The 27,643-nt window shown below is 44.5% G+C and overlaps 1 protein-coding gene and 2 pseudogenes across 7 annotated transcripts in view; 2 read left to right on the forward strand and 1 right to left on the reverse strand.

Moving 5' to 3' along the window:
* KRBOX4 (KRAB box domain containing 4) overlaps positions 1 to 19,813 on the reverse strand; it is a 28,958-nt gene extending 9,145 nt beyond the window's left edge. Inside the window, exons 1-5 of one of the 6 annotated variants that reach the window (XM_025372714.1) lie at positions 19,334 to 19,813; positions 18,376 to 18,487; positions 16,208 to 16,252; positions 2,973 to 3,099; positions 2,544 to 2,639 (exon numbers count right to left, since the gene is read on the reverse strand). In XM_025372714.1, coding sequence (XP_025228499.1) covers positions 2,544 to 2,639; positions 2,973 to 3,099; positions 16,208 to 16,222 — 238 coding nt within the window. In that variant the 5' untranslated portion in view covers positions 16,223 to 16,252; positions 18,376 to 18,487; positions 19,334 to 19,813. Of the gene's footprint in view, positions 1 to 2,388; positions 2,640 to 2,972; positions 3,100 to 16,207; positions 16,253 to 18,018; positions 18,488 to 19,316 lie in introns of those variants that run through there. The other 5 variants (XM_025372712.1, XM_025372715.1, XM_025372713.1 and 2 more) reach the window with 5 other exon arrangements.
* Positions 8,878 to 10,839, forward strand: LOC112615807 (annotated as a pseudogene).
* Positions 19,814 to 25,936: 6,123 nt separating the features above from the next.
* On the forward strand, positions 25,937 to 27,172 carry LOC112616606 (annotated as a pseudogene). The gene has a single exon (XR_003117678.1). The product of XR_003117678.1 is annotated as a glyceraldehyde-3-phosphate dehydrogenase pseudogene (transcript).
* The last annotated feature ends 471 nt before the right edge of the window (positions 27,173 to 27,643 follow it).

Below are 27,643 nucleotides of genomic sequence, written 5' to 3' on the forward strand. Positions count from 1 at the left end.
TCATTAGCCTCACAACAGGTAGAGAGGCCAACCAATGTGTACACAGTGGTAGCTAGTGAGGAAAGTGGCCAGAAGTCCAGTCCAGGCTATGTGGCTCCACAGTCACTCTTAGCCACTTGTATGTGGATGAATAACAAAGCTCCTTCCTCTGCCCAGGTCCAAATCAATCAGTGCAATATTTATTGAATGTCTTCCACCAGTCCCACACTGGAACAAGTCAGAACAAGATGTAGGCTCTTATGTCTAGGGGGTGTGTTTGAGCTAAAGAAATGAGCCACTGGCACTTAGCTATATTTTTTTAAAAGTTACCATATGAAATGCATAGCTATATTATTTAAAGTTACAAATGTAACCAATAAAGGAACTAAAAATAAGCATATAACAAACTTGTGAAGAGCTGGGGAGTGGAAGGCCAAAGTGTGAGGGAAATCCTTACTTTTCTTTTTTTTTTTTTTTTTTTTTTTTTTTTGAGACGGAGTCTTGCTCTGTCACCCAGGCTGGAGTGCAGTGGCCGGATCTCAGCTCACTGCAAGCTCCGCCTCCCGGGTTTACGCCATTCTCCTGCCTCAGCCTCCCGAGTAGCTGGGACTACAGGCGCCTGCCACCTCGCCCGGCTAAGTTTTTGTATTTTTAGTAGAGACGGGGTTTCACTGTGTTAGCCAGAATGGTCTCGATCTCCTGACCTCGTGATCCGCCCGTCTCGGCCTCCCAAAGTGCTGGGATTACAGGCTTGAGCCACCGCGCCCGGCCGGAAATCCTTACTTTTCATAGAGGGAAGATAAAACTGAAAACCCATAAAATGCAGATATAAAGGTATTCCCTAAACCTATGGAGGTGCTCACCAGAACCAAAAAGAGAAATCTGTAGAAGAAGCTGCCCTTGGGGGGTGTGATTGGGAATGCACCTAAGATTACTTTTTAGCCTATACTGTTCTGCACTCTTAGACTGAATATATAAATGTCTGTATTTTAATAGTTTTTCTTATGAGGGAATTGGGACTCAGGAGGGTAGACTGTGCCTGAATTTGCTTTTCCTCCCTTCTAGGACAGCACTGAAATGAGAACAAGACATACAGTCATTACAATTCCAGGCATCACTGGAAGAAAGCAAGCATACCATCAGCACACCAGAAATCCTGATGAATCTCGAAGCAGCAGATATGGGATTACACTGAGCAACAAAGAGGTTATCATCACCCAAAACATTCCTGGAGGAAGCTACAGAATGGTGGGAGCCACAAATGCCAGCACAGGGAGGATCTCAGAGAATAGGTGTGTGTGCTGAGGAGTGGGTTCTGGAGGAAGCCATCTGAGGAGTCCTTGGGGCCAGCACCTGACTACAGCTGATGCTCTGAAATTAATCTCTAATGAGCAGTGATTCTCAAGCTTTACTGTGTCTATGGGGTCCCTGGGGAGCTTGCTGAAATGCACATTCTCCTTCAGAAAATCTAGAGTGAGGCCTCAGATTCTGATTTTCTACTTAGTGCCCCAACAATGCCCAGGCTGCTGGTTCATCGATCACCCTCTGAAGAGTAACACCATTCTAAACAGGCTTCTTTGCCATGGGCCAGTGAAGGGGGTACTATGAAGGGGAGAGAAAGAGCAGACCAGTGTATCAGAAGAGTTTCTGGATCCTTGTAGGCAGCCCACAGGAAAAATAGACAAGGAAAAAGCAGCTCTATGCAGGACTAAAATATGGTTCACTGAAGTATTCCACCTTGGGAGTAATGTCCTCTCGAGTGTGTTTATTTTTTGAATAAGTAAAGAGATAATAACAAAAACAAGAGTTGAATGGGAAGGATGTATTAAAAAATGGAGGAATCTGATAACAAGTAGTATGAAGTCAGATTTGTAACAGTCTGAGAAGAAATAAGTAGAGAAAACAGAAAATGGTGTGAGGTTTACAGTGTTAACCACAAAGTGAGAGCAGGCAAGAACGTGGTGGGTACCTGGTTGGGTAAAGGTCACTGGCAAAGCTTTGGTGTCTATACTGACTCAAAAAAAAAACAAACAAAAAAACAAACAGGCATGATAATCTACCTTAGGCTAAAAAACAAAAACAAAAACAAAAAACAAAAAACAAACAAACAAAAAAACAGTCCAAATTTCAGCCTGAAAGGGCCCACAGTATGCCCAATAAAGAGGAAATGCTGACATCTATTAATACATCTACCATGGTGAAAATACAAAAGGCCAAGAAGGTGGGAGAATAAGTCTTAAAAGCTTCCAGAAAGGTGGTGGGAGAGGAATGAGAAGAGGCTTGGCACTTCTCACTAACAAGCCAGGAGGGTGGAAGGTAGAAATGGGATCTCAGAACAAGAGTGGCCACAATCTATGGGAACGCCAAGCAAAGAACGCAGAGACTGTAACCAGTGGCCAGGCAGAGGCCTCATTTGGACATGACAACAGTTCCGCTCATCAGAGCCTAGGCATGTCCACAAGTCCGGGGCTCTCAGAAGAGCTCCTGAGCGCATCCCAGAGGCCAAGCTGTCATCAACCAACCTGGTCCCTTTCCCCGGCCTGACTCACCTGGCCTGTCCTCACCTGCACAGGTCCGTACCGGGGTCCCTCCATCTGCCATCCAGGACTCTTCTCCTGGTCCCAACCTGAAGATCACATCTGGCTTCGCAACTAGATACCCTGTTCAGGGGACATGACATAGGACTTCGTTATTAACGCTGAGGAATTCCAGAACCTAGGCCCACCCCTGCAGGCTGAAGGTGGCACAGCCTCGGGGATGGCCCCAAGCACACAGCCATCTGCCCCTCAGTACAGAACATTCACATAGCAAGCAAGGGCACCAATATGCTCTCCAGAGTCCAACGGGGACTACGAATACTGCACAGTGGGCTGTAACCCACACTGAGGGTGGTAACCCACACTCATTGTTCCCAGGCCCCGGAGCTTGGAGCAGCTGAGAAAGAAACATAGTACTGGGGGCATTCTGCATCACCCCGTGGCGTGGTCCCTCACCCACAGACACCAGGTGGCTGTAGTTCTCAAGCATGACATCCCTGTAGAGGTTCTTCTGGGCAGAGTCCAGTTGCTGCCACTCCTCCAGGGTGAAGTCCACAAACACGTCCTTGAAGGTCAATGATTCCTGTAATGGCACATTCCTCTTTAGCATGCCAGGAGCAGCCTGGGGCACCGGGACATGGCACCTCACGCACATGGAGGGCTTACTCTGTGCCCTCTAGGAGAAACTTGACAGATGAAGAGTGTGAGGCACACAGAGCCTAAGTAACTAGCCCAGGTCACACAGCCAGGAATGAGGGAGTCGAATCCATGCGGTCTGGCTCCCGCATCCACACTGGCCTTTGCTTTTTTTTTTTTTTTTTTGAGACTGAGTCTTGCTCTGTCACCCAGGCTGGAGTGCAGTGGTTTAATCTGGGCTCATTGCAACCTCTGCCTCCCGGGTTCAAGCAATTCTCCTGCCTCAGCCTCCAGAGTTGCTGGGACTACAGGAGCCCACCACCACACCCGGCTAATTTTTGTATTTTTAGTACAGACGGGGTTTCACCATGTTGGCCAGGCTGATCTCGAACCCCTGACCTTGTGATCTGCCCACCTTGGCCTCCCAAAGTGCTGGGATTACAGGCGTGAGCCATCGTGCCCGGCCTGGCCTTTCTTATATAATTGTTCTTATGCCAGTCACTAGTCAGTTTGGCATAGTATATTACATAGAGTATCTATATGACTAAAATCATTTTGAACTTTATAAGAGAAACAGACAGGCTATGAGAAATATCTCACCCTGGAAATTCATTCATTCAACACATGTTTACTGAATAGAGGCCAGACTGGTAAGTCCTGTGAAGGAAAGACTGATACAAAACCACACCTCTTGAACTCAAGGAGCTTCAGTTCAGTGGAGGGAGAAAAGCGACACTTACACACTCATAGATGAAACCGAGGCAGCGAGGAAGCCTGCCTCACAGGGACAGTGACAGATGTAGGACAGGGTCCGGGTGGTCCACAAAGGAGGAAGTCAGTCCTGCCTGGGGCTGACAGAGCAGGCTTTGCAGGGGACAAAGAGCTACAACGAACAGTTCTAAACATAGCTAATCAACCATGACAAACCGTTCTAACCTTCGCTCATCAATCATGAAACAAAGAACAGGAAGCCAGATGTCTGTGGCCCGAGCAGCTGACTGAGGCAAAAGGGGAAAGGTCTGTGCTTGGCCTTGTCACCACCAAACAAGAACTCACTTCTACAAGGGCCCCAATTCCTCACAAAGACGAATAACCCACCTGTTTCTGCTCCAGATCCCATCCTGTCACACCCACACTTGGTGGCCTTCAATTCAAGCCACTCGTTGCACTCGTAAGGCCCAAATCAGCCACAGTGGCACTAGTTTACCCAGCTGTGCAGGAGAGGGGACAGGAAAGCCAGCCTGCCAGAGGGCGGTGACAGGCAGGTTTCTCCAGCAGGAGGGCTTCTCAGAGCAATCCAGGAGCTGGTAGCCCAAACTGCCCCTCCCTCGTGAGAGCTCCGCTGCCAGGGAACAAAACCACACTGCTGAGTGCTAGGATGAAACAAATGTTGCTTGGAAGCTCTAACCTGTTCCATAGACCAATATCTCTTGTAATGGTCCCAGTGGCATGGCTTCCAGGGTCCCAGCAAAAGATGTGCCCAGTTACATATCACTGAGTGACAATGTGCTCAGAAAACCCCAATCCATGGCTTCCTACCAGCCAGTCATAGTTTACTCAGTCCTCCAGTCCAGATGCAGTTTGTTTACCAATCCAGAGTCATTTTTATCTGGAGTAATGTCACCTGGTTTGATACTGTGAAACATATATTTGGTTTTTGTCCTGTCTCCTGGCAAAAGCTCCTGCAACCCTTGGAATAGACTCTGAAGTGATCAAAGTGTCTTTTATATGCTAATGAGATGACTGGTGGCTGGCTGCCCCTAGGTAGCTTCCAGATGGGAGCTGGTCACCAGAAAACCAGACAGGATTAGAGGGTTGGGAATTTCATCTCCATCCTCAAAACTCCTGGGAGGGCAGAGAAGATGAAGGCTGAGTTGACTACCAAGGGCCAGTGATGATCATGCCTCTGTGATGAAGCCTCCATAAAAACCCCACTGTGGCTGGGTGTGGTGGCTGGCTCCTGTGATCCCAGCACTATGGGTGGCTGAGGAGGGAGGATCACTTGAGGCCAGGAGGTTGGGCCTGCAGTGAGCCAAGGTTGCACCACTGTTCTCCAGCCTGGGGGACAGAGCAAGACCTTGTTTCTCAAAAACAACAATAACAACAACCAAAGGACTGGGTGGGTTCAGACAGCTTGCACACAGCTGAACACTTGGTGGTGCCCGGATGGTAGTGAGTACAGAGAGGGCATGAAAGGTCCTTGGACCTTCCCACATCCCTTGCCCTATGCATCTCTTCCATTTGGCGGTTCATCTGTATCCTCTGTAATATCCCCCCGTTTTTTTTTTTTGAGACGGAGTTTCGCTCTTGTTGCCCAGGCTGGAGTGCAATGACGCGATCTTGGCTCACTGCAACCTCTGCCTCCTGGGTTCAAGTGATTCTCCTGCCTCAGCCTCCTGAGTAGCTGGGATTACAGGCATGTGCCACCACACCTGGCTAATTTTGTATTTGTAGTAGAGACGGGGTTTCTCCATGTTGGTCAGGCTGGTCTCAAACTCTCGACCTCAGGTGATCCGCCCGCCTTGGCCTCCCAAAGTGCTGGGATTACAGGCATGAGCCACCGCGCTTGGCCTGTAATATCCTTTATAACAAATAGGGGAAACTCAGGGAAACTGAAACTCACTCTAGCAAATTAATCAATCTTCAGGAGGGGTTCATGGGAACCCCCAATTTGTGGCCCATCAGTCAGATGTATAGGTGACACCCTACTTGTGACTGACATCTCAAGTTGGGGCAGTCTTGTGGGACTAAGCCCTCAACCTGTGGGAGCTGACGCTAACTCCAGGTAGATGGTGTCAGAATGGAATTGACTTAAGAGCACACCCAGCTGGTGTCCAGGGAGAACGGCTTGGTATGTAGGGGAACAGCCTGGGGCCTGGGATTACATCTGGTGTCGGAAGTGTTGTGTCAAGTGAGAGTAGACGGTAGGAAAAACTTGGGTTTCCTTCCTTCCTTATCTCTCAGACCCAGTAAAACAGCCGTCATTCCATTGTCAGGCTTCCAGTAACACAGAGTTAAACATGACAATGATAATGACAGTTAATAACCATTAACAGATCCTAGAAGTACAGTGTCAGAGGTTACTTCATAATAAAAGTATCTTAAATCTCTGCAGAAAAGATGTCATTAGAAAAATCTGGCTAGGCATTTATGGAGGGAAGAAACTCCATAAAAGTAAATTACTCATCTCACTCTGAGCCCCCAAGTAAATTACAGATGGATTAGAGATTTAAATGTATACAAGATAACCATAAAAGTGATAGAGAAGTTAAAAGTTTTGATAGTTTTGTGGTGGCTGATAGCCTTTCTAAGCAATCCCCAAATTCAGAAAATACATAGCTACAGAGTGATAAACTTGACTACCTAGACATTAGAAATTTCTTTCTTTCTTTTCTTTTTTCTTTTTTTTCTTCTTTTGACAGAGTCTCGCTCTGTTGTCTGTTGCCAAGGCTGGAGTGCTGTGGCACTATCTTGGCTCACTGTAACCTCTGCCCCCCAGGTTCAAGCAATTCTCCTGCTTCAGCCTCCCAAGTAGCTGGGATTACAGGCATGCACCACCATGCCCAGCTACTTTTTTGTATGTTTAGTAGAGACAGGGTTTCACCATGTTGGCCAGGCTGGTCTCGAACTCCTGACCTCAGGTGATCCACCCGCCTTGGCCTCCCAAAATGCTGGGATTACAGATGTGAGTCACCTTGCCCAGCTGCTCCTACTATGCTTTTCTGGACTTTGATTTTTTTCACTTAGACAAAAGTATCCCAGACATTCTTACATATCAGTCAATTTTTATCATGACAGTTCCAGAGTATGGATGTGGCAATTTAACTACTCTCTAGTCCTCCTCGTCCACGTGAAGTTTGTTTACCAATCAGGGGTCATTTTTATCATAAGCAATGCCACCTGGTAGTATAGCTGTCATTCTACCATTATTGGATTCTCAGGAACATGGGACGCTTAGGGCTTTCTCCTTCTACTTTTTGCTGGTATGAATAGAACTGCCTTGGAAATCTTTGTGGACATATAAATATTTCACTAGGATGGAGTCCTATCAATGCAACTGCTGATTAAAATAAGAAAAAGATCTTTAATAAGTACAGCCAAATTACCTGTCAACCAGCCAGTACTCTCACCCACAGTGGCTCTTACCTATCTGTTCAAAGTTTACCACTCTTACAGATAAATGACAGCATATATGTGAGTTTTAGTGAGGATTATAATCTTTTTGTATGTTTCTAGGCCACTAATATTTCTGTTGCTATGAGTCTTCATTCTGTTGGGTTGTCTTGTCTTATTGACATATTAAAACTCTAGGGTAAAATTCTAGAAAGGGCATTACTGTGTTAAGGGTATTTGCAATGTAAATGTTGATATATATAAATCAACTGTTTCACCACAAAATGCCATATACAGTTTATAACTTCTTTGGTGTTTTTTCTACATACTTGACTGTACTAACTGTTATCAACCTTTTTAATGTTTAAGAATATGAAGTATAATACATGGTATACTATTCTACATACATTTCATATTCTTTCAGCTATATATTAGGTGTGATCTTCAATGATTTGTTAGAATTTTAGTGTATAAAAGAAGGTAACTCATTGTTATGTATACTTCAAATATTTTTCTCACTTTGATATGGATGTTTGATAATTTTTAAGATTTTCACTGTGCTTAGACATTTCTAATGTCGGGGCCAGGTGCGGTGGCTCATGCCTGTAATCCTAGCATTTCGAAAGGCCAAGGCAGGTGGATCACTTGAGGTCAGGAGTTCGACACCAGACTGGCCAACATGGTGAAACGTCGTCTCTACTAAAAACACAAAAATTAGGTGGGCATGGTGGCATATGCCTGTAATCCCAGCTACTCGGGAGGCTGAGCAGGAGAATCGCTTGCACCTGGGAGGTGGAGGTTGCGGTGAGCCGATTGTGCCACTGCACTCCAGCCTGGGCGACAGAGCGAGACTCCATCTCAAAAAAACAAACAAAAAACAAAAACCCCAAAACAGAAAAGCATAGTGGGAGCATGTTTTCATTAAAAACAACCTATACAAAATGTTGTGGTTTTGTATATATATAAAACAAAAAAAAATTCAGAAAGGCAAACAGTAGAAGGGCTGAAACTGGGTTCATTTGTTGGAATGCAACAGAAAGGGAGGAATGAAAATCAGCCCTGTTTTCCTGGCTTAAAAACTGGGGACAGTAAACATCTTTGCAAATGGCATCACACTTTTTTCTCAGAAATTGCTTGCCTTATCTTTTTGTCTATATGTCCACCACATTTTGTGTCTTCTTTCATCCTTTTTCATTTTCTATATATGAATCCTTTGCATATCATATGCATTGCATATATTTTCTCTCAGCTTCAAATATGTCTTTTGACTCTATGGGTTTTAACATTTTAATACAGTTTAATCTGACAATCTTTCTCGTTATGGTTTCTAGGTTTCCCATTTTCATTACAAATGTTTCTTCTGATTTCCCATCGTGCTGAAGTGGGTGGCATGGCAGAGAAGGATAACACCGGAGTTTGACAAGGAGGTAGCATTTGGAATTCTCTGCTTTATCAGTACTTACAGGATCCGGGACACACAGACTTTGAAATATGTTGTCACCAAAAATGGAAAAATGCACCACAGAGGGACAACAAAAGCTTCCTACAAGAGTCCTACCAAAATACCTGGGATACAGTAATCACTCAATGAACATAAACTCCACTTACTGGCATGCTCAGGGAATGGGTTATTAAGCAACGCATTCTGCTAAAAGTGGCTAAAACCACCAAAAGTTGGTTTTCTCAGCGCAGTAGGAAAGATTACTTACTTCACAAGTTGGATACTGGATTCCGACTCAACTCATTACATACCATCCTGTAACAGGAAGTCCTGTTTCAAGAGGATGTGGAGCTCACTGAGCTACTTGATTCCAGTATCCTGTCTGCAGGGCAACCTCAACAACAGGAAAGTGGATACCTTGCAACACTTTGCTCCCTGGCAACCCCTAATATTTGGGATGTCTCAATGCTATTTGCCTTCATTAGTTTGCTCGTTATGCTTCCCATTTGGCGGATTTTATCTTCCTGGCTGGTATGGGGAGTGATTCTATTTGTGTATTTGGTCATAAGAGCTTTGAGAGTATGGAGGACAGCTGAACTACAAGTGACCTGAAAAAAATACAATGTTCATTTGGAAGATATGGCAGCAAATAGCTGAGCTATTACTAACCTTGTAAGAAAAGCTTTATGTCTCATTCAAAAAACTGAAGTGATTTCCAGAGGATTTATACTTTTGCTTGACAGGGTCAGTGCTTTATCCCATTTAATAAATGGAATAATTTATTAAATGATTAATAATTATTAAATTTATAATAAATCATATAATTCATAAATATTTATAAATTATATAATTTAATACATTGAATTATTATTGAATGATTAATAATAAATGATTATTTATCCCATTTAATAAAGCTGAACAGCATCCCACTCAGTACCTCATCGGTCTCTGGAAAGCTGTCTTCAGAACTTCCAAGCGGCAAGGCTATCTATCCTATGGATGCTAAAAAACTACCCTCTGAACTCTGAAAGTGACAATGTAACCAGCTATATCTGTGTCGTGCCTTTTAAGGAGCTAGGCCTTGGACTTAGTGAAGAGTAGATTTCAGAAGAGGAAGCACTTAACTTTACAGATGACTTCAGCCTGCCTACATTGAAGGTTTTGTTCCAACTCTGGGTGGCAGAGTTCAGAATTCTTCAGACGGTTAGCCTTATTACTTTCTATAGCCAGTTCATCTCCTGGGCCTTTACTTAACTTCAGCACTTTTGCCTCATCATATCTTATCTGATTTGACTCAAGGTCTACCTCATGCTTACTATGCCTGTTTAAAAGAGCTTAAGTGCAACTCTGAATTCTATCAGTACTTTGAAACTCAGCACCAGTCAGTACCAGTGTTTATCCAAAACTCAACAGAAGTCAAAAGAACTGAATAATGTTCACACAGCAGTGTGCAACTTGCAGCTCCATGTGAAAGCATTACTGAATAAGGTAATAATTCTCAAAGATACATTTGAAAAGCTTATTTGTATGAAAGAAACACAAGAACAGTGTCAGAGGCTTATCAAATCCTAGAACAGAAATTAAAGTTGATTCAGTCCCATGGTTAAACAAGCAACAATTGCTGGGAAGAGGCCATTTCTCAGGTGGACCAACTGCTATGAAGAAATACAGATTAAAAAAAGGCAAGCCTCAGGTAGTGTGTGAAAACCCACACTGTACAGTGGTACCTTTGATGCAGCCTACTCTACACACTGCAGACAAAGATCCACTCCCTGAGAAGGATGGACTTAAAGCTTATGTAGGTGATATAGATATTGACAGTGACTGCAGAAAGGATGATTTTTATTACTTGTCTCAAGAAGACAAAGAAAGACAGAAGCATGAGCATGAAGAATCCAAGAGGGTGCTCCAAGAATTAAAATCTGTGCTGGGATTTAAAGCTTCAGAGGCAGAAAGGCAGAAGTGGTTGTAACCTCTACTTAGTGATCATGCTGTGTTGAAATCCTTGTCTCCTGTAAGCCCAGTGGAACCCACAAGTAATTCAGAACCATCAGCGAATTCAGATACAGGAAAAGTCAGTAAAAATGATACTGAAAAGGAAAACAGTAAACACTCCACAAGTGACAATGAAATAAGTAGGACTGAGTATTTATGTGAACTCTCTAGAGCAGGGGTGTCCAATCTTTTGGCTTCCCTGGGCCATACTGGAAGAACTGTCTTGGGCCACACATAAAATACACTAACACTAATGACAGCTGATAAGCTTAAAGAAAAAAAACTGCAACAAAATCTCATAGTTTTTTTGTTGTTGTTTGTTTGTTTTTTGTTTTTGTTTTTCTGAGACAGAGTCTCGCTCTATCGCCCAGGCTGGAGTACAGTGGCATGATCTCGGCTCATTGCAACCTCTGCCTCCCAGATTCAAGCAATTCTCCTGCCTCAGCCTCCTGAGTAGCTGGTATTACAGGCATGCACCACCACGCCTCGCTAATTTTTGTATTTTTAGTAGAGACAGGGTTTCGCCATGTTGGTCAGGCTGGTCTCAAACTCCTGAACTTGTGATCCGCCCGCCTCGGCCTCCCAAAGTGCTGGGATTACAGGCACGAGCCACCGCACCCAGCCAAAAATCTTATAACGTTTTAAGAAAGTTTACGAATTGTGTTGGGCTGCATTCAAAGCTGTCGTGGGCTGCATGTGGCCTGGGGCCATGGGTTGGACAAGCTTGCTCTAGAGGGTAAAAATAAAGGCAATTCTGCAAATGAAGTCTTCCTCCAAGGAGCAGAAGAGAGAATGCGTTACCAATGTGAAGGCGAAGATGAATCTCAAGCAGATGGAGGCATTCTGGCCACTACCCCTCCATCTCCCAGGGAGTCCTTACAGACTTCCATTAAGCAGAGGCTGGCATGGCTACAGCTGTCACTGGATTTTACCTTCACTGATGGCCTTGCTGTAGAAGTGGCTGCTAGATCTCTCTCCTTTACCATCATGCAGGAAGAGAATTTTGGTGATGAAGAGGAAGAACAAATGAGGTAGAAGAAAAGTAAGAACCAAGATTCACATGAAGTGATTTTAGGTTGTTTCTTTTGTGAAAGCGTTTAGCTTCAAGACTGGAGAGGGAATATGAGTGTACATCTACTATATATAAAGTTAAGATGTAAATTTACAGGAATAACCCTGGTTTGAGTAACTGATCTGAAATTAGTAGTTCCCTGTAAATGGCAGATCTTTCAGAAAAAAAAAAAGAGAAAGGTAAGGGCTCTATTAAATAAACTGTGGTTTTATTTGTGGTATAACTGATCAATCTTGGAAATAAGTATTTTTAATAAGAAATGAATGATCATTCCTTGCCAGAATTTGCTACCATAAGGTGATATGGATAATTGTTACAAGAACATTAACATTTAGTATGACTCTTTTTTACTGTATTCTTGCAGTTAATAACTACAGCTATTATGTTAATAACAAGTTGTTTATATTTTATTTTTGTTTATACTAGTCTTAAAACAAAGATCCAGGTTCTGAATTAAAAAAATTAATTCATACAATTGATACATGCTGGGGCTTGGAACTAAGAAGTAGTTTCAAAAGTACTTGGGTTATGACATTTCTTATGTTTCCTTATTTATATGTGTACTTAGTAGTGAATTTTAAGATGTCCCAATGATCATTAAAAGAAAAACATTGTACCATTAAAAAAAAAGTTTCTTGCACTAAGCAAGGTTATGCCAATATCCTCTTACATTTTCACCTAATTTTTCAAATATATATTTAGGTATTTGATCAATCTGGAATTTACTTTTATATGATGTAGAAGAGTTTAACTTTCTGGGCAAAGGATATGAACAGACACTTCTCAAAAGAAGACATTCATACAGCCAACAGACACATGAAAAAATGCTCATCATCACTCGCCATCAGAGAAATGCAAATCAAAACCACAATGAGATACCGTCTCACACCAGTTAGAATAGTAATCATTAAAAAATCAGGAAACAACAGGTGCTGGAGAGGATGTGGAGAAATAGGAACACTTTTACACTGTTGGTGGGAGTGTAAACTAGTTCAACCATTATGGAAAACAGTGTGGCGATTCCTCAAGGATCTAGAACTAGAAATACCATTTGACCCAGCCATCCCATTACTGGGGATATACCCAAAGGATTATAAGTCATGCTGCTATAAAGACACATGCACACGTATGTTTATTGCGGCACTATTCACAATAGCAAAGACTTGGAATCAACCCAAATGTCCATCAGTGACAGACTGGATTAAGAAAATGTGGCACATATACACCATGGAATACTATGCAGCCGCAAAAAAGGATGAGTTCATGTCCTTTGTAGGGACATGGATGCAGCTGGAAACCATCATTCTCAGCAAACTATCACAAGAACAGAAAACCAAACACCGCATGTTCTCACTCATAGTAGGAATTGAACAATGAGATCACTTGGACACAGGAAGGGGATCATCACACACCGGGTCCTATTGTGGGGAGGGGGCGGGGAGGGATAGCATTAGGAGATATACCTAATGTAAATGACGAGTTAATGGGTGCAGCACACCAACATGGCACATGTATACATATGTAACAAACCTGCATGTTATGCACATGTACCCTAGAACTTAAAGTATAATTAAAAAAAAAAAAAAAAAGAGTTTAACTTTCTTTCCATCCAGACGGAGACTCAACAGTGCCACCATCATTCAGTCACCATTTTTTCCACATAACTGAAATGCCATTTTTATAATTTCAACTCACAGAATCCTATATAAGCAATACAAGAACTCTAGAAGCCACAAAAGATTGTAAAATGAGACATTAAAAACATGTTGTGTCCACTCCCCAAGAGGTATAAGACAAATCAAAGCAAATAATAAACTATGAAAAATATTGACAACATATATGACAGAGATCTCATTTGCTTAAGTTACCCCAAGGAGCTAACATCCAGCAATCAAAGTAATTCCACACCCAAGAGAAAAGGGGGCAAATGACTAGAATACATATTTGAAAGAAAAAAGTACAAATGGTGGTTAAAAATGAAAAAAGACACTCAAATCAAGAAAAGCGAATTAAAATGCACTACTCTTTTGTCCCTCACAATGGCAAAAATCATAGCAGAGAATACACTGTGATTTCCCATTTATAGGAAAAGGCATTATAATGTTGCCAGCAATGCAAATCAGTACATTCTATTTGGAAGGCAATTGACAGTTCTGAATCAAAATTCAAGATGCATAAACTTTGACCTAGAAACTGCGTATCTAGAAAGTTATCCTATAAATGTTCTCCCATGCACACAATGGGAATCTACTATACATTGCTATGTTGTTTATGGTAGCAAAAGACTAGGAATATCCTAAATATCTATTATTAGGAGAAAGGTAATAGTGGTATTACCATCAAATGAAGTATCAAGCAGCCATTTTTGTAAATGGGGTAGGCCACTGGTTTTAAACACTGGATAATTTTATTCCTCAGGGAATACTTGACAATGACAAGAGATATTTTGGTTGCCAACACTGGAAGAGGGAGCGCTACTGGCATCTAGTAGAGAGTCCAGGGATGCTGCTACATATACAACGCACCGGAAGGCAACCCATGACAAATAATGACCTCAACTAAAATGTCAATAGTGCCACACTGAGAAACCCTGGTGTAGAGTTAACACAAATGAAAAGATCATTAAAAAAAACAAAAAGGACCAGAAAGACCAGGATGTACTATAACTTGTTAAAGAGAGAAAGAGAAAGAGAGAGAGAGCACATGCAGGAGAGAACAAGTGATTGTGCGTAAGCAGAGAAAGAGATTCATGAGTTCAAGACCAGCTTGGGCAACATGGCAAAACTCCATCTCTACAAAAAATACAAAAATTGGCTGGGCATGGTGGCATGTGTCTGTAGTCCCAGCTACTTGGGAGGCTGAGGTGGGAGGATTGTTGAGTCTGGGAGGTGGAGGTTGCAGTGAGCTGAAATTGCACCACTGCACTTCAGCCTGGGGGATAGAGCCAGACCCTGCTCAAAAAACAAAAACCACAAAAAACGTTTTGTTGTTGAACAAAGCTTTTGTTTGAACTTTTTTACCACGTGCATCCATTGCTTTTGAAATGCCCAATGCAATTTGTTAATGTTCAGAATATTTTTCATATTTTGACATTTATATTCTTAAGGGAAACTGGTCTATGATTTTCTTTTTTGTAGTACCTTCCTCAAATTTCAGGTTAAGTGGCTTCACAAAATGAACCGGGTGACTTTTCATCTTTAATAGCCTAGAAAATTGAAACACAGAAATTATCTGGTCTTTACATTTAGTGAAAGGAGTAATTATGAAGGATTTCGGAGGGCAAATTTAAGTCTCAGTACCTTTTAGTCAAAACCCGACTACCAGGTATAACCTCCATAAACACTGGCACTACAGAGCAAGCAGATACAGAGAAAGTTGTTCATGAGGCACTGTTTACAATAGTAAAAATAAATTAAAAACTTAAATATCCATAAAGTTACACGATATTAATACATCCATACTATGAAATAGAAATTGAAACAATCTTTATATATCGACAAGGAACACCACCCAGAAAGTAATCAGGTGCAAAAGATAGGTATGGGAGTATGATGCCATTTGTGTAAAAGCATAAAAACAATACATATGCATATGTTTTTAGTTCCTTAAATTGATATAAATGCATCTACCCCACCATTTAACCCAACCGTTAACAATGGGCTTCTCTGACGAGGAACATGGTACTGGGTGGAGAAAGATAGAATCCTTTCAGCTACTAGTTTTTTCTACGCACATCAAAACATTATGCACAAAGTTATTATCATAAATATGAATGATGAAAAGACCAAGTGATCTAGAAATGAAGAAAGGAAAAAGCAAGATGAACCTATGTATTTAAACAATCTTCTGTGAGAAGGAAATGAAGAGAAGATGAGGTACAGTTCTCAGAAGAACAAGTAGACAGCATGGTTGCTCACGCCTGTAATCCCAGCACTTTGGAGGCCGAGGTGGGGGAATCACTTGAGGTCAGGAGTTCAAAACCAGCCTGGCCAACATGGTGAAACCCCGTCTCTACTAAAAATACAAAAATTAGCTAGGCGTGGTGGTGGGCACCTGTAATCCCAGCTACTCGGAAGGCTGAGGCAGGAGAATCACCTGAACCCAGAAGGTGGAGGTTGCAGCAAGCTGAGATTGTGCCACTGCACTCCAGCCTGGGTGATAGAGTGAGCCTCTGTCTCAAAAAAAAAAAAAAAAAAAAAAGAGAAAGAAAAAAAGAAAAAGAAAAAAAAAAAAAAAAGAAGTACAGAGAGGAATCTTTTTGTCTTTCCTCTCTCCTGGTGAGGGGAAGGATTAGAGAAACCAGAGGCTGAGAACAAGTTGAATAGAAAACAGCCAGAGAAGAGGGGATAATTGGTATTTTCAAGTCTACTATATAGATTCCAAACCTTGCCTCAATTTCACTGGAAACAAAGTATGGGTAAATTAGGAACTCACCTGGGACATGGCCATCCTGTTCTGCTCTGGACAAAGGATGGAGATCTATAAAGGCAAAATTAGGAGAGTACACTCGGTAGGTACAGCCATTAGACCACCATTACCATCCTGATAATAATTACCCTTGTACCCTGGGGAGAATGATCTAAAAACATGACCTGGTAGCTCCAGCTGTTTCCATGAAACTCTACTAAAATCATGTAGGTTTGGCAAATGAAATTTTGTTTCCCTTACTGGACAGATGTATGACTTGTGTCTAAAGATACCTACTTTAGAAACCAGTTACAATTAACATCTCCTTTATCTTAAGAGTTCTATTCCTAGACATTTGTCATAATGAAACAATTCTAAATGTGGAAAAGCTGAAAGAATGTTAACTGTAGTAATTTCTACCATTAAAATATTAATATGTGGAAGCAGCCAGGTGCAGAGGCTCATGCTTATAATCCCAGCACTCTGGGAGGCCGACGTGAGCGGATCACTGGAGCCCAGGAGTTCGAGACCAGCCTGGGCAACATGGCGAAACCACATCTCTACAAAAATTAGCCAGACATGGTAGCACATACCTGTAGTCCCTGCTACTCTGAAGGCTGGGTGGGAGGATCACTTGAGCCCAGGAAGTGGAGGTTGCAGTGAACCAAGATGGCACCACTGCACTCCAGCCTGGGCGACAGAGGGAATCTCTGTCTAAACAAAAAACAAATAAACAAACAAAAAAATTGGAAGCAACTAAATGTCCAGCAAAGAGGACACAGTTAAAAAATATGACACATGCAAAAGCAGGTATACTGAACAGGCTTTCAAAATGCTATGGAATTTGTTTTTAGTTCCTAATGTGTTTAAAAGCAGCTTCCAAGAAAGCAAGCACAGTGTGATCTCATTTTTGATAATCAATATGCACATATATGACGTCTCAGAGGATTTATTAAAATGCTGATGTTGGTTACTATTGAGTGGTGATTTCAATTTTCTTCTTTTATTTGCATTTTCTCAATTTTTGATAAAGAATATCACTAGTAAAACAAAAATTAAAAATTATTAAAAATTACCTCTTATCAAACAGAGTCCTAGAGGTGAAAAGACCCTCTGCAAGCGTGTATGAGTAGGATCTCTTGATGTGGTTTGGAGGAAGGAGGCCAACAAGGGCTCAGAGGGCTGCAGGGGAGGAGAGGTGTGGGGCTGGGTGGGTAACAGCCCAGCACTGTCAGTTCTGTGAGGGGTTGAAAACCACTGTGCCTGCTCCCCTGCATCTGCCTCTTTAACTGGCCACCTACCCTGTTCCCACCCCACCACTTCCTCCTTTCCCACAATTTGCATTTTGATTACCAGGCTCCTCCTTCTTTGGCAGTTTTTCAAAAGAAAGTTCCAGCAAGGAGCTTCTGTGCAGAGCAACCATTGCATACTGCAGCAATCACTGTGACAGTATCAAGGTAACAGGGTTCAGCTTGGTGTAGCTTAGCAGGTCATGTCCCCCAGCCCACTTTCATTAAACATTGAAATAAGGCAGCAGAGCTGGATGACAGCGTACCTAGACACTACTCTGAAATTCTATAAACTAAAAACATATTTTCTGCACTTCGGTCAGGATGAAGGGACACTCGCATTTCCCCTGGAAGCAGGTGCCTGGTTGATGATGTGGGGCTGACTCCAATTCAGAAAAAGCCAATGGCAAGAGAAGGAAGTGCGTGGGTGCACAAATAGGTGTGCTAGGAGAGGCCAATCCTCTGTGGCGGGCTGTGATCCTTCCCAGCCTCATCCCGCCTTTGCAGCCACTACAGGAGGGCACCTGCCCCATGGCGGGGGCACCCATGCCTCCATTCACCTGTGACTTTCACCTGTCCCTCCTCCAGTAGGAATCAAACTGCACTGTCATATGGTCCTCGATGGCACCTGGAAGTTGAGCCAGTTTGCTCTGTCTCAGCAGAAGTGAGGGACAAAGGTCACTACGGGTTCAGCTCTTCTAGGACCTGCTGTCCTGTGAACCTCCTCTCTCTGCCCTGAGGAGCTGGGTCTGGACTCTGGGCTGAGGCTTCTCCTCCAACTCGCCTCAGCTCAGCGTACCTCTCTTATGTCCAAGGTGGCAGGACCAAGGGATTCAGAGACAAACACACCCCAGGTGGGGCCATCACTATAGCACCAGATCTCTGCCTGTGACCCAGGGAACTCACCTCCTCCTGGGGCCTCAGCCTAAGTCTTCTGAGACTAAGTGAGGAAGCCGGGGCACAGATAAACTGGAGTCTGAAGTCGGTGTAGCAGTGGTCTCAGGTCTGCACTCTGACCCTTGAAACACAATGACCACAGGAGATTCAATTAGCAACACCTATGCTCCCTTCCATGCAGTGAAGTTGAGTAAAATCCAAAGGTTTTTACCCAACAGAAGAGGGACAACGCCTCATTCTAGCTTTAAGAGTGAATTAACATTCATGCACAGCTCAATTATCCCCAGTGACGAAAACCCTGCTTTCCTGAGTTCGGGCTTTGGAACCAACTGATTGACTGCTGTGCCACTTTTATTCACTGAAGAAATGAGTGCCTTCCATGAGCCCGTTCTCCGTGCTGGAAATACATCAGTGAACAAAATCTCAAAGTCCCAGCTACTGCAGAGTTTCTAGTCTAGCGGGGGAGACACACAGGAAACAATAAACATGACAAACAAAGCACAGGAAATGAAAAAGGATTCCTCGGGTTTGCTACCTACGTGACTTTGGACAGGTTGCCAAGCCACACTGAGCCATTTTCTCTCTATAACATGAAAATAATCATCGTAACACCTCACAGGGCTCCTGTGAAGATTAATGTGAAACATTTGCAAGGTTGCCTGGCATTTTTAGGAGCTCAGGAAACAGGGGCCGAGTGCCTCAATCAATCAGTCACTTGCTGGCCCCGAACCTCGCCCCCAGCACTCACGCCCACAGGCCTGCGGGTCTCAGGGAACCCGACTCTGGTCCTGGCTCAGAGGGTCCTGAGAGCAAGGGGTCTGTCTCAGGCGGGGAAGTGGCCTGGAGGGTGGGCTTTTGAGCTAGGCTGTAGAGCCACCCTGTCACCCACAAAGGCGTCCCATGACCCCACGGTCCCGTCAACCCCCGTCCCCCATTAAAACTATCACCACCTCCGCGTCCCTCTTACTTCACCGCCAAGAGCCTGAAACCTCAGAGACCGACGACAACAGCTACTGCGAACTAGGAACCGCCCGCCCGGGTCAGCCGAGCACTTCCGTTTCCCACCGCCCCCTGGGAACGCGGGATGGGGTCGGAGTGTGTCGCAGCGCTGCGCACGCGCAGTAGCACGGGGGTGGGTGCGCCACCGCCAATGGCCAACGTGGCGGCTTCCAGGGGCCCTGTGTTTCCAATAGTGTTCGGTTTGGGGAGAAAAGCCTGTGACCATTTTCCGTGGCGAGTGGTACAAAAGGCCCAGGGGATCATCCCTTGGGGCTAGAGGCGAGCGGACTTTCCAGCGGCCTAGCTCCCGCCCGCAGGGAGGCCGAAGTGCCCCTTCTCCCACTTCGTCCTCCTGCATCGCGACCCTGCCAGTCGCTGCGCCATTGGGTGTTCGCGTCCCTCTGTCCCGAAAGCCATTGTTCCCGCTTTTTTCCCCTCCTGGGAATAGGAAAAAGAGTCGCGCCTCCGGCGTCAATAGCGCTCGGAGGCGCGGCCGTCTAAGGTCCAGGCGGGTCTCAGGGAACCCGACCATGGGGCTGGCTCTCAGAGAGTCATGAGAGCAAGGGGTCTGGCTCAGGCGGGGAAGTGGCCTGGAGGATGGGCTTTTGAGCTGGGCTGCAGAGCCAGCAATCTCTTGCAATGAGGAAAGAAACCCTCATTCTGATTTTTCTCTACTCAGTAGAGGGGCTCCAATTCCTGAGATCCTAGACCCCTGGGAGAATCTAGATTTTACTTTTTTGAAAACGCACTGTAAAAAGCAGAGAGGTGTTTTCTCTGAGATTGCCAGCCAGTGGCAACATGGTCCCCTAAAAAGGCCTGTAGTAGCCTTGAGGAAAGTTTTCTGTTTCCTGTCTGGGCCTGGGGGAAACAGACCAAGTGTGTTCTTCATCCTTCTGTGGCTGCCTGGTCACCAAGCAGGCTTCCTTGGGTCAGGTGTGGCAGGGTCTCCACCAGGTACAAAGCAGTCCCTTCTGTGCTGGAGCCAACTGGTTCCAGACACTGTTTATAGATGAAAGTGTCAAAGCTGATCATGGAATCCATCAGATATGTATTTAATTTCCATTTAAACATGGGTCTTTCTCCTTTTTCTCTTTCTCCTCTGCAGGTTAACTTGCATTCCCCAGGTAGTTTGAATGAGTCTCAGCCCAAATTTGCAAACTCAGTACAGCCATCCCCTGGGAAGTCACCCTGTCTAAGCCTCCTGTACAAGTCCTAGGAAAAGAACCTGTTTTCCCTTGGGCATGTGAGCAGTGAATTATTGCTCATTCAGAATTTCATGTGTATGTGTTGCTGATGGCCAGGTTTAGAGATACTAACCTATTTGTTTTTAGAGGAGAGGTGAACTGATGACATTCTTTTGAGACATCACTATCACTAGGCAGGAAAGGGCTAATAGTATGACAGTGTCCTGGGGACAATAAACTGCAAACTACAAAAGCACCTGGTCTGTGGCCCTGACCAGCATCTCTCCATATCCTGATTCTGCAGGAACAGGTATTTCTTCAGAAAAAGAAGGGACTGATGTTTTAGATGTGACCAGATGCAGGGCACACCCTTATTGCCATGCCAGCATTTGCTATTCATGATGTTAGTATTCAAAAATTAAGAAACACCCTGCTTGGGACATTGGTGTCTAATAATCCGTTGGAAGAGAAGACTGGAATCCACCACTTACTAGCTTCTTGGGCCTCATTTCCCCCTTTTCTCCCACAGCTGAGGACCATCTATCCTAGATGGCTGCTGTTATTGTTCAAAGGAACCTCTTTAGAGCCTCAAGCCCAGGAATAGCCCATGGCAGGCACCTGGTAAATGTCAGTTTTCACTGTCCTCTCCCGACACTATGAAACATGCTGTGCTCTCCGCAACTGCTCTTGTGGATTTCCATAGGCAGGAGAGTATCCAGTATTAAGTGGAGCTGGTATTTTCAGAAATGAAGCCCCTTTCCTTATTTGTGCCAGCCTGTTTTGTCTTGGGCATATGTGCATTGCATTATTGCCCACTCTGTATTTTATTTGCATCTGTTAACAATGGCCAGGTTCAGAGATACCACCCTATTTATTTTTAGAGGAGAGGTGAACTGATAACTTTCTTTTCTCGTATCATTATCTCTAGGTAGGAAAGGATTAATAGAGTTAGTGTGACAGTGTCCTGTGGACAGCATAGAAACCGCCCCAACCTCCGCCCTCCCGCAAGCTGCAGAAGTACCTGGTTTGTGGCCTTTGCCAGCCTCTCTTCATATCCCGATTCTGCAGGAACAGGTGCTTGAACATTAGGAGAAGGGGCTGAATCTTTGGGTGGGGTTTCATGAAGGGCACACTGTCATTGGGATGCTAGCATTTGCCATTCATGACACTGGCATTTGGGTATCATGAAACACAGGAAAGTTTTTCCAACCCCCACCGTATTGACTGTTGGGATCTACTAATCCATTAGAAGAGAAGACTCAAATCCATCACTTACTGACCCGTTGGACTTAAGTTCCCTCCTTGTTGTCATAGCCAAGCACCACCTGTCCTAGATGGCTCCTGTTTTGTTCAGAGGAACATCTCTAGAGCTGCAGGCCCAGGAATAGCCCTTGGCAGGCACCTGGTAAGTGGTGTTTTCATTTTCCTCTCTCCCACACTATGAAACATGCTGGTACCCCTTTTGGACTTTTCCATACTGTGGACTTCCCTTTTTCCATTTCCTTGCACAGGTGTGCCTGTGCCTGGCACCAACTTTGCCCAGGATCACCACTTGCATCCACCTGCAGAGGCTTCTTATTGAGTTGAAATTTATTTTATTCCTGATGCTACAATATTATTTGCATTGATACCCAGTCCACAGTTTGTTTCAGTCATCCTGGTGCAGTGGGCCTTCTGAAATCCAGTTTGAGCCTCCCCTTATCAAAGGACTTGCAAGGTTGTCGGGAAGTTCCAGACCTCAGCAGCAGTTACTGCAAGGCACTGCTGGGCTTTTTCCACATCTGAAGGGCAGAGGTCCTGAGTAATTGCAGTGGGCAGGAGCTGAGTCATGCTTGATTTCTTGCTGTGGTTTGGCATGTTGCTGATGGTCCCTGGAACCTCCCTCATCCTAGATCCTTTCCCTCCAGTAAGTGTGGCGACAGGCCCACCAGGCAATGCCTTGATGACATTCCATTTTTTGAACTGTGTGAGTTCCTGTAGGGAAAGAAAAGCCAGTTACAAGTGATCATCTCTTACCTGGATGGCACTGCTCTGTATATGGCTGCTCTGTAGATTTTCACAGGGAAGGGAGTATCTAGAGTTGAGTGTAACTGGAATAGACAACAAAGGAATAGGGAATACATGCAGGGGAACTGATTGATTGCCTAAGATAATATCATGAAATCAATCTCATGCCTGTCTGGTGGTTCAGAGGTTAGAGCTCCAGTCTTTGAGTGACTGTGCCCATTGTTGAGAATTATGTATACTATGATAAACACCAAAGGTAGGAGTCTTCAGCTAGCCTCCAGGTGGCTCTATTTTAGAGGTCTCTGTCTGTTCTTGAAAGATAGTACAGGAAGTCAGAGTATAATAAGATGTACAGTGAATTTAGATGATGCCAGGCCTTGTGCTATGTGATTTACATTAATTACTTCATTTTAAAATCTTTTTTTTTTTTTTTAATACAGAGTTTCACTCTGTCACCCAGGCTGAAGTGCAGTGGCGTGATCTCGGCTCACTGCAACCTCCACCTCCTGGATTCAAGCGATTCTTCTGCCTCAGCCTCCCAAGTAGCTGGGATTACAGGCGCATGCCACCGTGCCCAGCTAATTTTTGTATTTTTAGTAGAGACGGGGTTTCGCCATGTTGGCCAGGCTGGTCTTGAACTCCTGACCTCAGGTGATCAGCCCGCCTCAGTTTCCCAAAGTGCTGGGATTACAGGCATGAACCACCGCACCCAGCCCATTTAAAAATTCTCAACGTCTGTCATTATTATGATACCCTGTCTACAAATAAAGAGACTGAAGCCCACAGATATCAGGCAACTTGCCAAAAGCTTCATAGCTGATAAATGAACTCAGGATTTAAGGTTAGACAGTTTGGCTCCAGAACATACACCATTGATCTTGACACCATTCTGTAGTTATTAGAGCACCCTATTTACAAAAAAAGGATCAGGGTGATTACATGACTTGCCCAATTTGGACAGCCAGTGAGTGGCACAATTAAAACTAACACCTAGGTCTCCTGACTTCAAATCTCATCCTTTTTTCAGGCTGACATTTGTCTTATCCCAGGTCCTCTGGAGCAGTGCATCTCAGACTTGAATGCACATTGGGATCCCCTTAAGGATCTTGTTAAATTGGAGATTCTGATTCAATACTTCTGTAAAGGGCCTGACATTCTGCATTTCTAACAAGCTCCCAGACAATGCTATTACTGCCGGTCCTCAGACTATGCTTTCAGTCAAAAGAAGATTTGAGCAACCCTCTGGTTTAGCAGCTGTGGCTTCCAAGCAGGAGAATTTCCTTAAACGCATATCTACCGACACACACACACACACACACACACACACACACACACACACACAAAAAGACACAGCAGGTGTGTTCTCTGAGTCTCACTTCTGAGACCCCTTAACAATTCCCTTCTGGGGTGAAGAGTCTGAGGCCCAAGGAGGGAAAAAAACTCTTCAGGGAGTCATTAACAGACTGGAACTAGGACCCATTCCACTTGACTTCTCAGCCAATGTTCCTCCCTCCCCTGTTCCTTCCTCCGTTGCATGAAGGTTTCTGGGGAGAACAGTGGTAAAGGAATGGGCATTGTTCAATGTCACATTATTCATGACTTTGCAGGAAAAAAACAAGGTGATCCTCATTCCAGGTCTTCTTGCCCGCCATGCTGTACTGAACACATGATTTAGCTGCCCGGGAGGATCCAACTGTACTGAGCCTAGGAGAAAGGTCAAAATGGTTCCCTTCAGAAATCTGCCTGCCCATGCAGCTACCATCCTGGGGAAAATGTAACTACAACAACCTCTCAGATGCTCAGACACCATTTGTAAGCTCAGTTGCCTGCCCACAAACTCTAGGAATTACCAGTAGCTAGATGCATACTACAACTTTTGTACTACTATGGTTAGGTCAAATTACTGATTAGACCCAAAATTTAATGGCTCAGATACAGTTTCTTTCTTGCTCACACAAGAATCAACCGTGGGTATTCCATATTGACAGGCAGTGCCCCTTCATGTAGACCCAGCCTGTTGTCATCTCTGCCCTCTTCAAAATGGCTTCCAAGGCGCTCTGGGCATCATCATTCCTGGAAGTGAGAAAGAATAGGATGACTATAGCTCAGGGTTTACAAGTAGCTTTCAGGATCACCGTGGTCAGGAAATTGTTTCTGCCACCCAGAGGACAGAAAACTGCAGAAAGCCATTGCTGATAGCATGAGTATCCCATTGGCCCCATCATGATTAGCTTAGAAAGGAGTTTAACAGGGTGCTGTGAAAACTCACATCTGCTCTTCCTGCTAGAGGAAAAGTATGGCTTCTAGCTCCCTTCTCTCTTCCAAATTTTCTTCAGAGATTGCATTCGCAAGGGAGTCTGAGAAATATTGTCTCAAGGCCTCCAGCCTCTGAAATCCAGGGAAGAGAATAAGAGTGGGAATGTTGTGGAGTGTCAATAGACAATACCTGGTGCATCTTTGAAATTCACATTAAAGTTGAAAGATTTGTCTCCCTTTTCTTCCTTCCAAACTGAAGTAGAAGACTGCAGAACCCTCTAGTGTCACTGCAAACTGAGGCATCAGCTGCCGAGGCAAGCAACAATAGTTTGTGTCATGAAATTTTCTTTTCCAGGTCCTAGACTCCCTGGGTATAAAGTTAGCCCTAGTTTATGCTCCCCAGTATTCTTGTGGCCCTGGTTTAAATGTGTCCCCTAAAATTCATGTGTTGGAAAGTTAATCCCCAGTGGAACATTGTTTAGGTGGGGCCTTCAGTTTAAGAGGCGATTAGGTCATGAGGGCTTTGCCCTCATGAATGGATTAATGTGGGAGTGGGTTCGTTACTGTGGGAGTGGAGTTCTTATAAAGGATGAGTTTGTCCTCCTCTCTTGCTCTGTCTCTCCTCTGTGATGTCTTCTGCTATGCTATGATAAAGTGAAAAGGCCTTCATCAGATGTGATGTGGCTCTTCAGTCTTGGACTTCCCAGACTCCAGAACCATGACCCAAATAAATTCTGTTAACTAAAAATTACCCAGTCTGTGGTATTCTGTTATAGCAGCATAGAATGAACTAAGACAGAAAATTGGTACTGAGAAGTGGGGCAATTGTTATAACAAATACTTGAAAATGTGGAAGCACCTTGAAATTGGGTAATGGTTAGAGGCTGGAAGAATTTAGAAGAGCAGACTAGAAAAAGCCTTGGTTGCCGTAAATGGAGCATAAAGGTCATTTCTGGTGAGGGCTCAGAAGTAGAAAAGAGCTGTAGCAAAAACCTAAATCTTCTTAGAGATTAGTTAAGTAGCCATTGTATTGTGTCATTCATGCATTGCTGTAAAGAAATACCTGGCTTTCTGCTCCTCCTGTTCAACAGACAGCTGCATCTTCTCTTGCATTTCCGGCCGCATCTCTGAGACACCATGGGGAAGGTGAAGGTCGGAGTCAACGGATTTGGTCATATTGGGTGCCTGGTCAGCAGGGCTGCGTTTAACTCTGGTAAAGTGGATATTGTTGCCATCAATGACCCCTTCATTGGCCTCAACTACATGGTCTACATGTTCCAGTATGATTCCACCCATGGCAAATTCCATGGCACCATCAAGGCTGAGAACGGGAAGCTTGTCATTAAATGGAAATCCCATCACCATCTTCTAGGAGCGAGATCCCTCCAAAATCAAGTGTAGTGATGCTGGCACTGAGTATGTCGTGGAGTCCACTGGCATCTTCACCACCATGGAGAAGGCTGGGGTTCACTTGCAGGGGGAAGCCAAAAGGGTCATCATCTCTGCCCCCTCTGCTGATGCCCCCATGTTCGTGATGGGCATGAACCATGAGAAGTATGACAACAACCTCAAGATCGTCAGCAATGCCTTCTGCACCACCAACTGCTTAGCACCCCTTGTCAAGGTCATCCAGGACAACTTTGGTATCGTGGAAGGACTCATGACCACAGTTCACGTCATCACTGCCACCCAGAAGACTGTGGATGGCCCCTCCGGGAAACTGTGGCGTGACAGCCGCAGGGTTCTCCAGAACATCGTTCCTGCCTCTACTGATGCTGCCAAGGCTGTGGGAAAGGTCATCCCTGAGCTGAACGGGAAGCTCACTGGCATGGCCTTCCATGTCCCCACTGCCAACGTGTCAGTGGTGGACCTGACTTGCTGTCTGGAAAAACCTGCCAAATATGATGACATCAAGAAGGTGGTGAAGCAGGTGTCGGAGGGCCCCCTCAAGGGCATCCTGGGCTAAACTGAGCACCAGGTGGTCTCCTCCAACTTCAACAGCGACACCCACTCTTCCACCTTTGATGCTGGGGCCGGCATTGCCCTCAATGAACACTTTGCCAAGCTCATTTCCTGGTATAACAATGAATTTGGCTACAGCAACAGGGTGGTGGACTTCATGGCCCACATGGCCTGCAAGGAGTAAGACCCCTGGACCACCAGCCCCAGCGAGAGCGCAACAGGAAGAGAGAGACCCTCACTGCTGGGGAGTCCCTCACTGCTGGGGGACACTCAGTCCCCCACCATACTGAATCTCCCCTCCTCACAGTTTCCATGCAGACCACTTGAAGAGGGAGGGGCCTAGGGAGCCCCACCTTGTCGTGTACCATCAGTAAAGTCCCCTGTGCTCAGCCAAAAAAGAAAAGAAAAGAAAAGAAAAGAAAAGAAAAGAAAAGAAATACTTGAGATTGGGTAATTTATAAAGAAAAGAAGTTTAATTGCCTCACAGTTCTGCAGGCTGCACAAGCATGGTGCCAGCATCTGCTTGGCTTCTGGGGAGGTCTCAGGGAGCTTTTACTCATGGTGGAAAGCAAAATGGTAGCACGCATGTCGTGTGGTAAGAACAGGAGCAAGAAATAGCAAGAGTGAAGATGCCACACACTTTTAAACAACCAGATCTTGTGAGAACTCACTATCACAAGGACAGCACCAAGGGGATGATGCTAAACCATTCCTGAGAAATCCAGCCCCATGATTCAATGACCTCCCACCAGGCCCCACCTCCAACATTAGGGATTACAATTGAACATGTGATTTATAGGGGACAACATCTAAACTATATCAGTTGTGATCAGAATGTTGGTAGAAATACAGACAGTAAAAGCCATTCT

This window comes from Theropithecus gelada, chromosome X, assembly GCF_003255815.1.
Source record: "Theropithecus gelada isolate Dixy chromosome X, Tgel_1.0, whole genome shotgun sequence".
Lineage (NCBI taxonomy): Eukaryota > Metazoa > Chordata > Mammalia > Primates > Cercopithecidae > Theropithecus > Theropithecus gelada.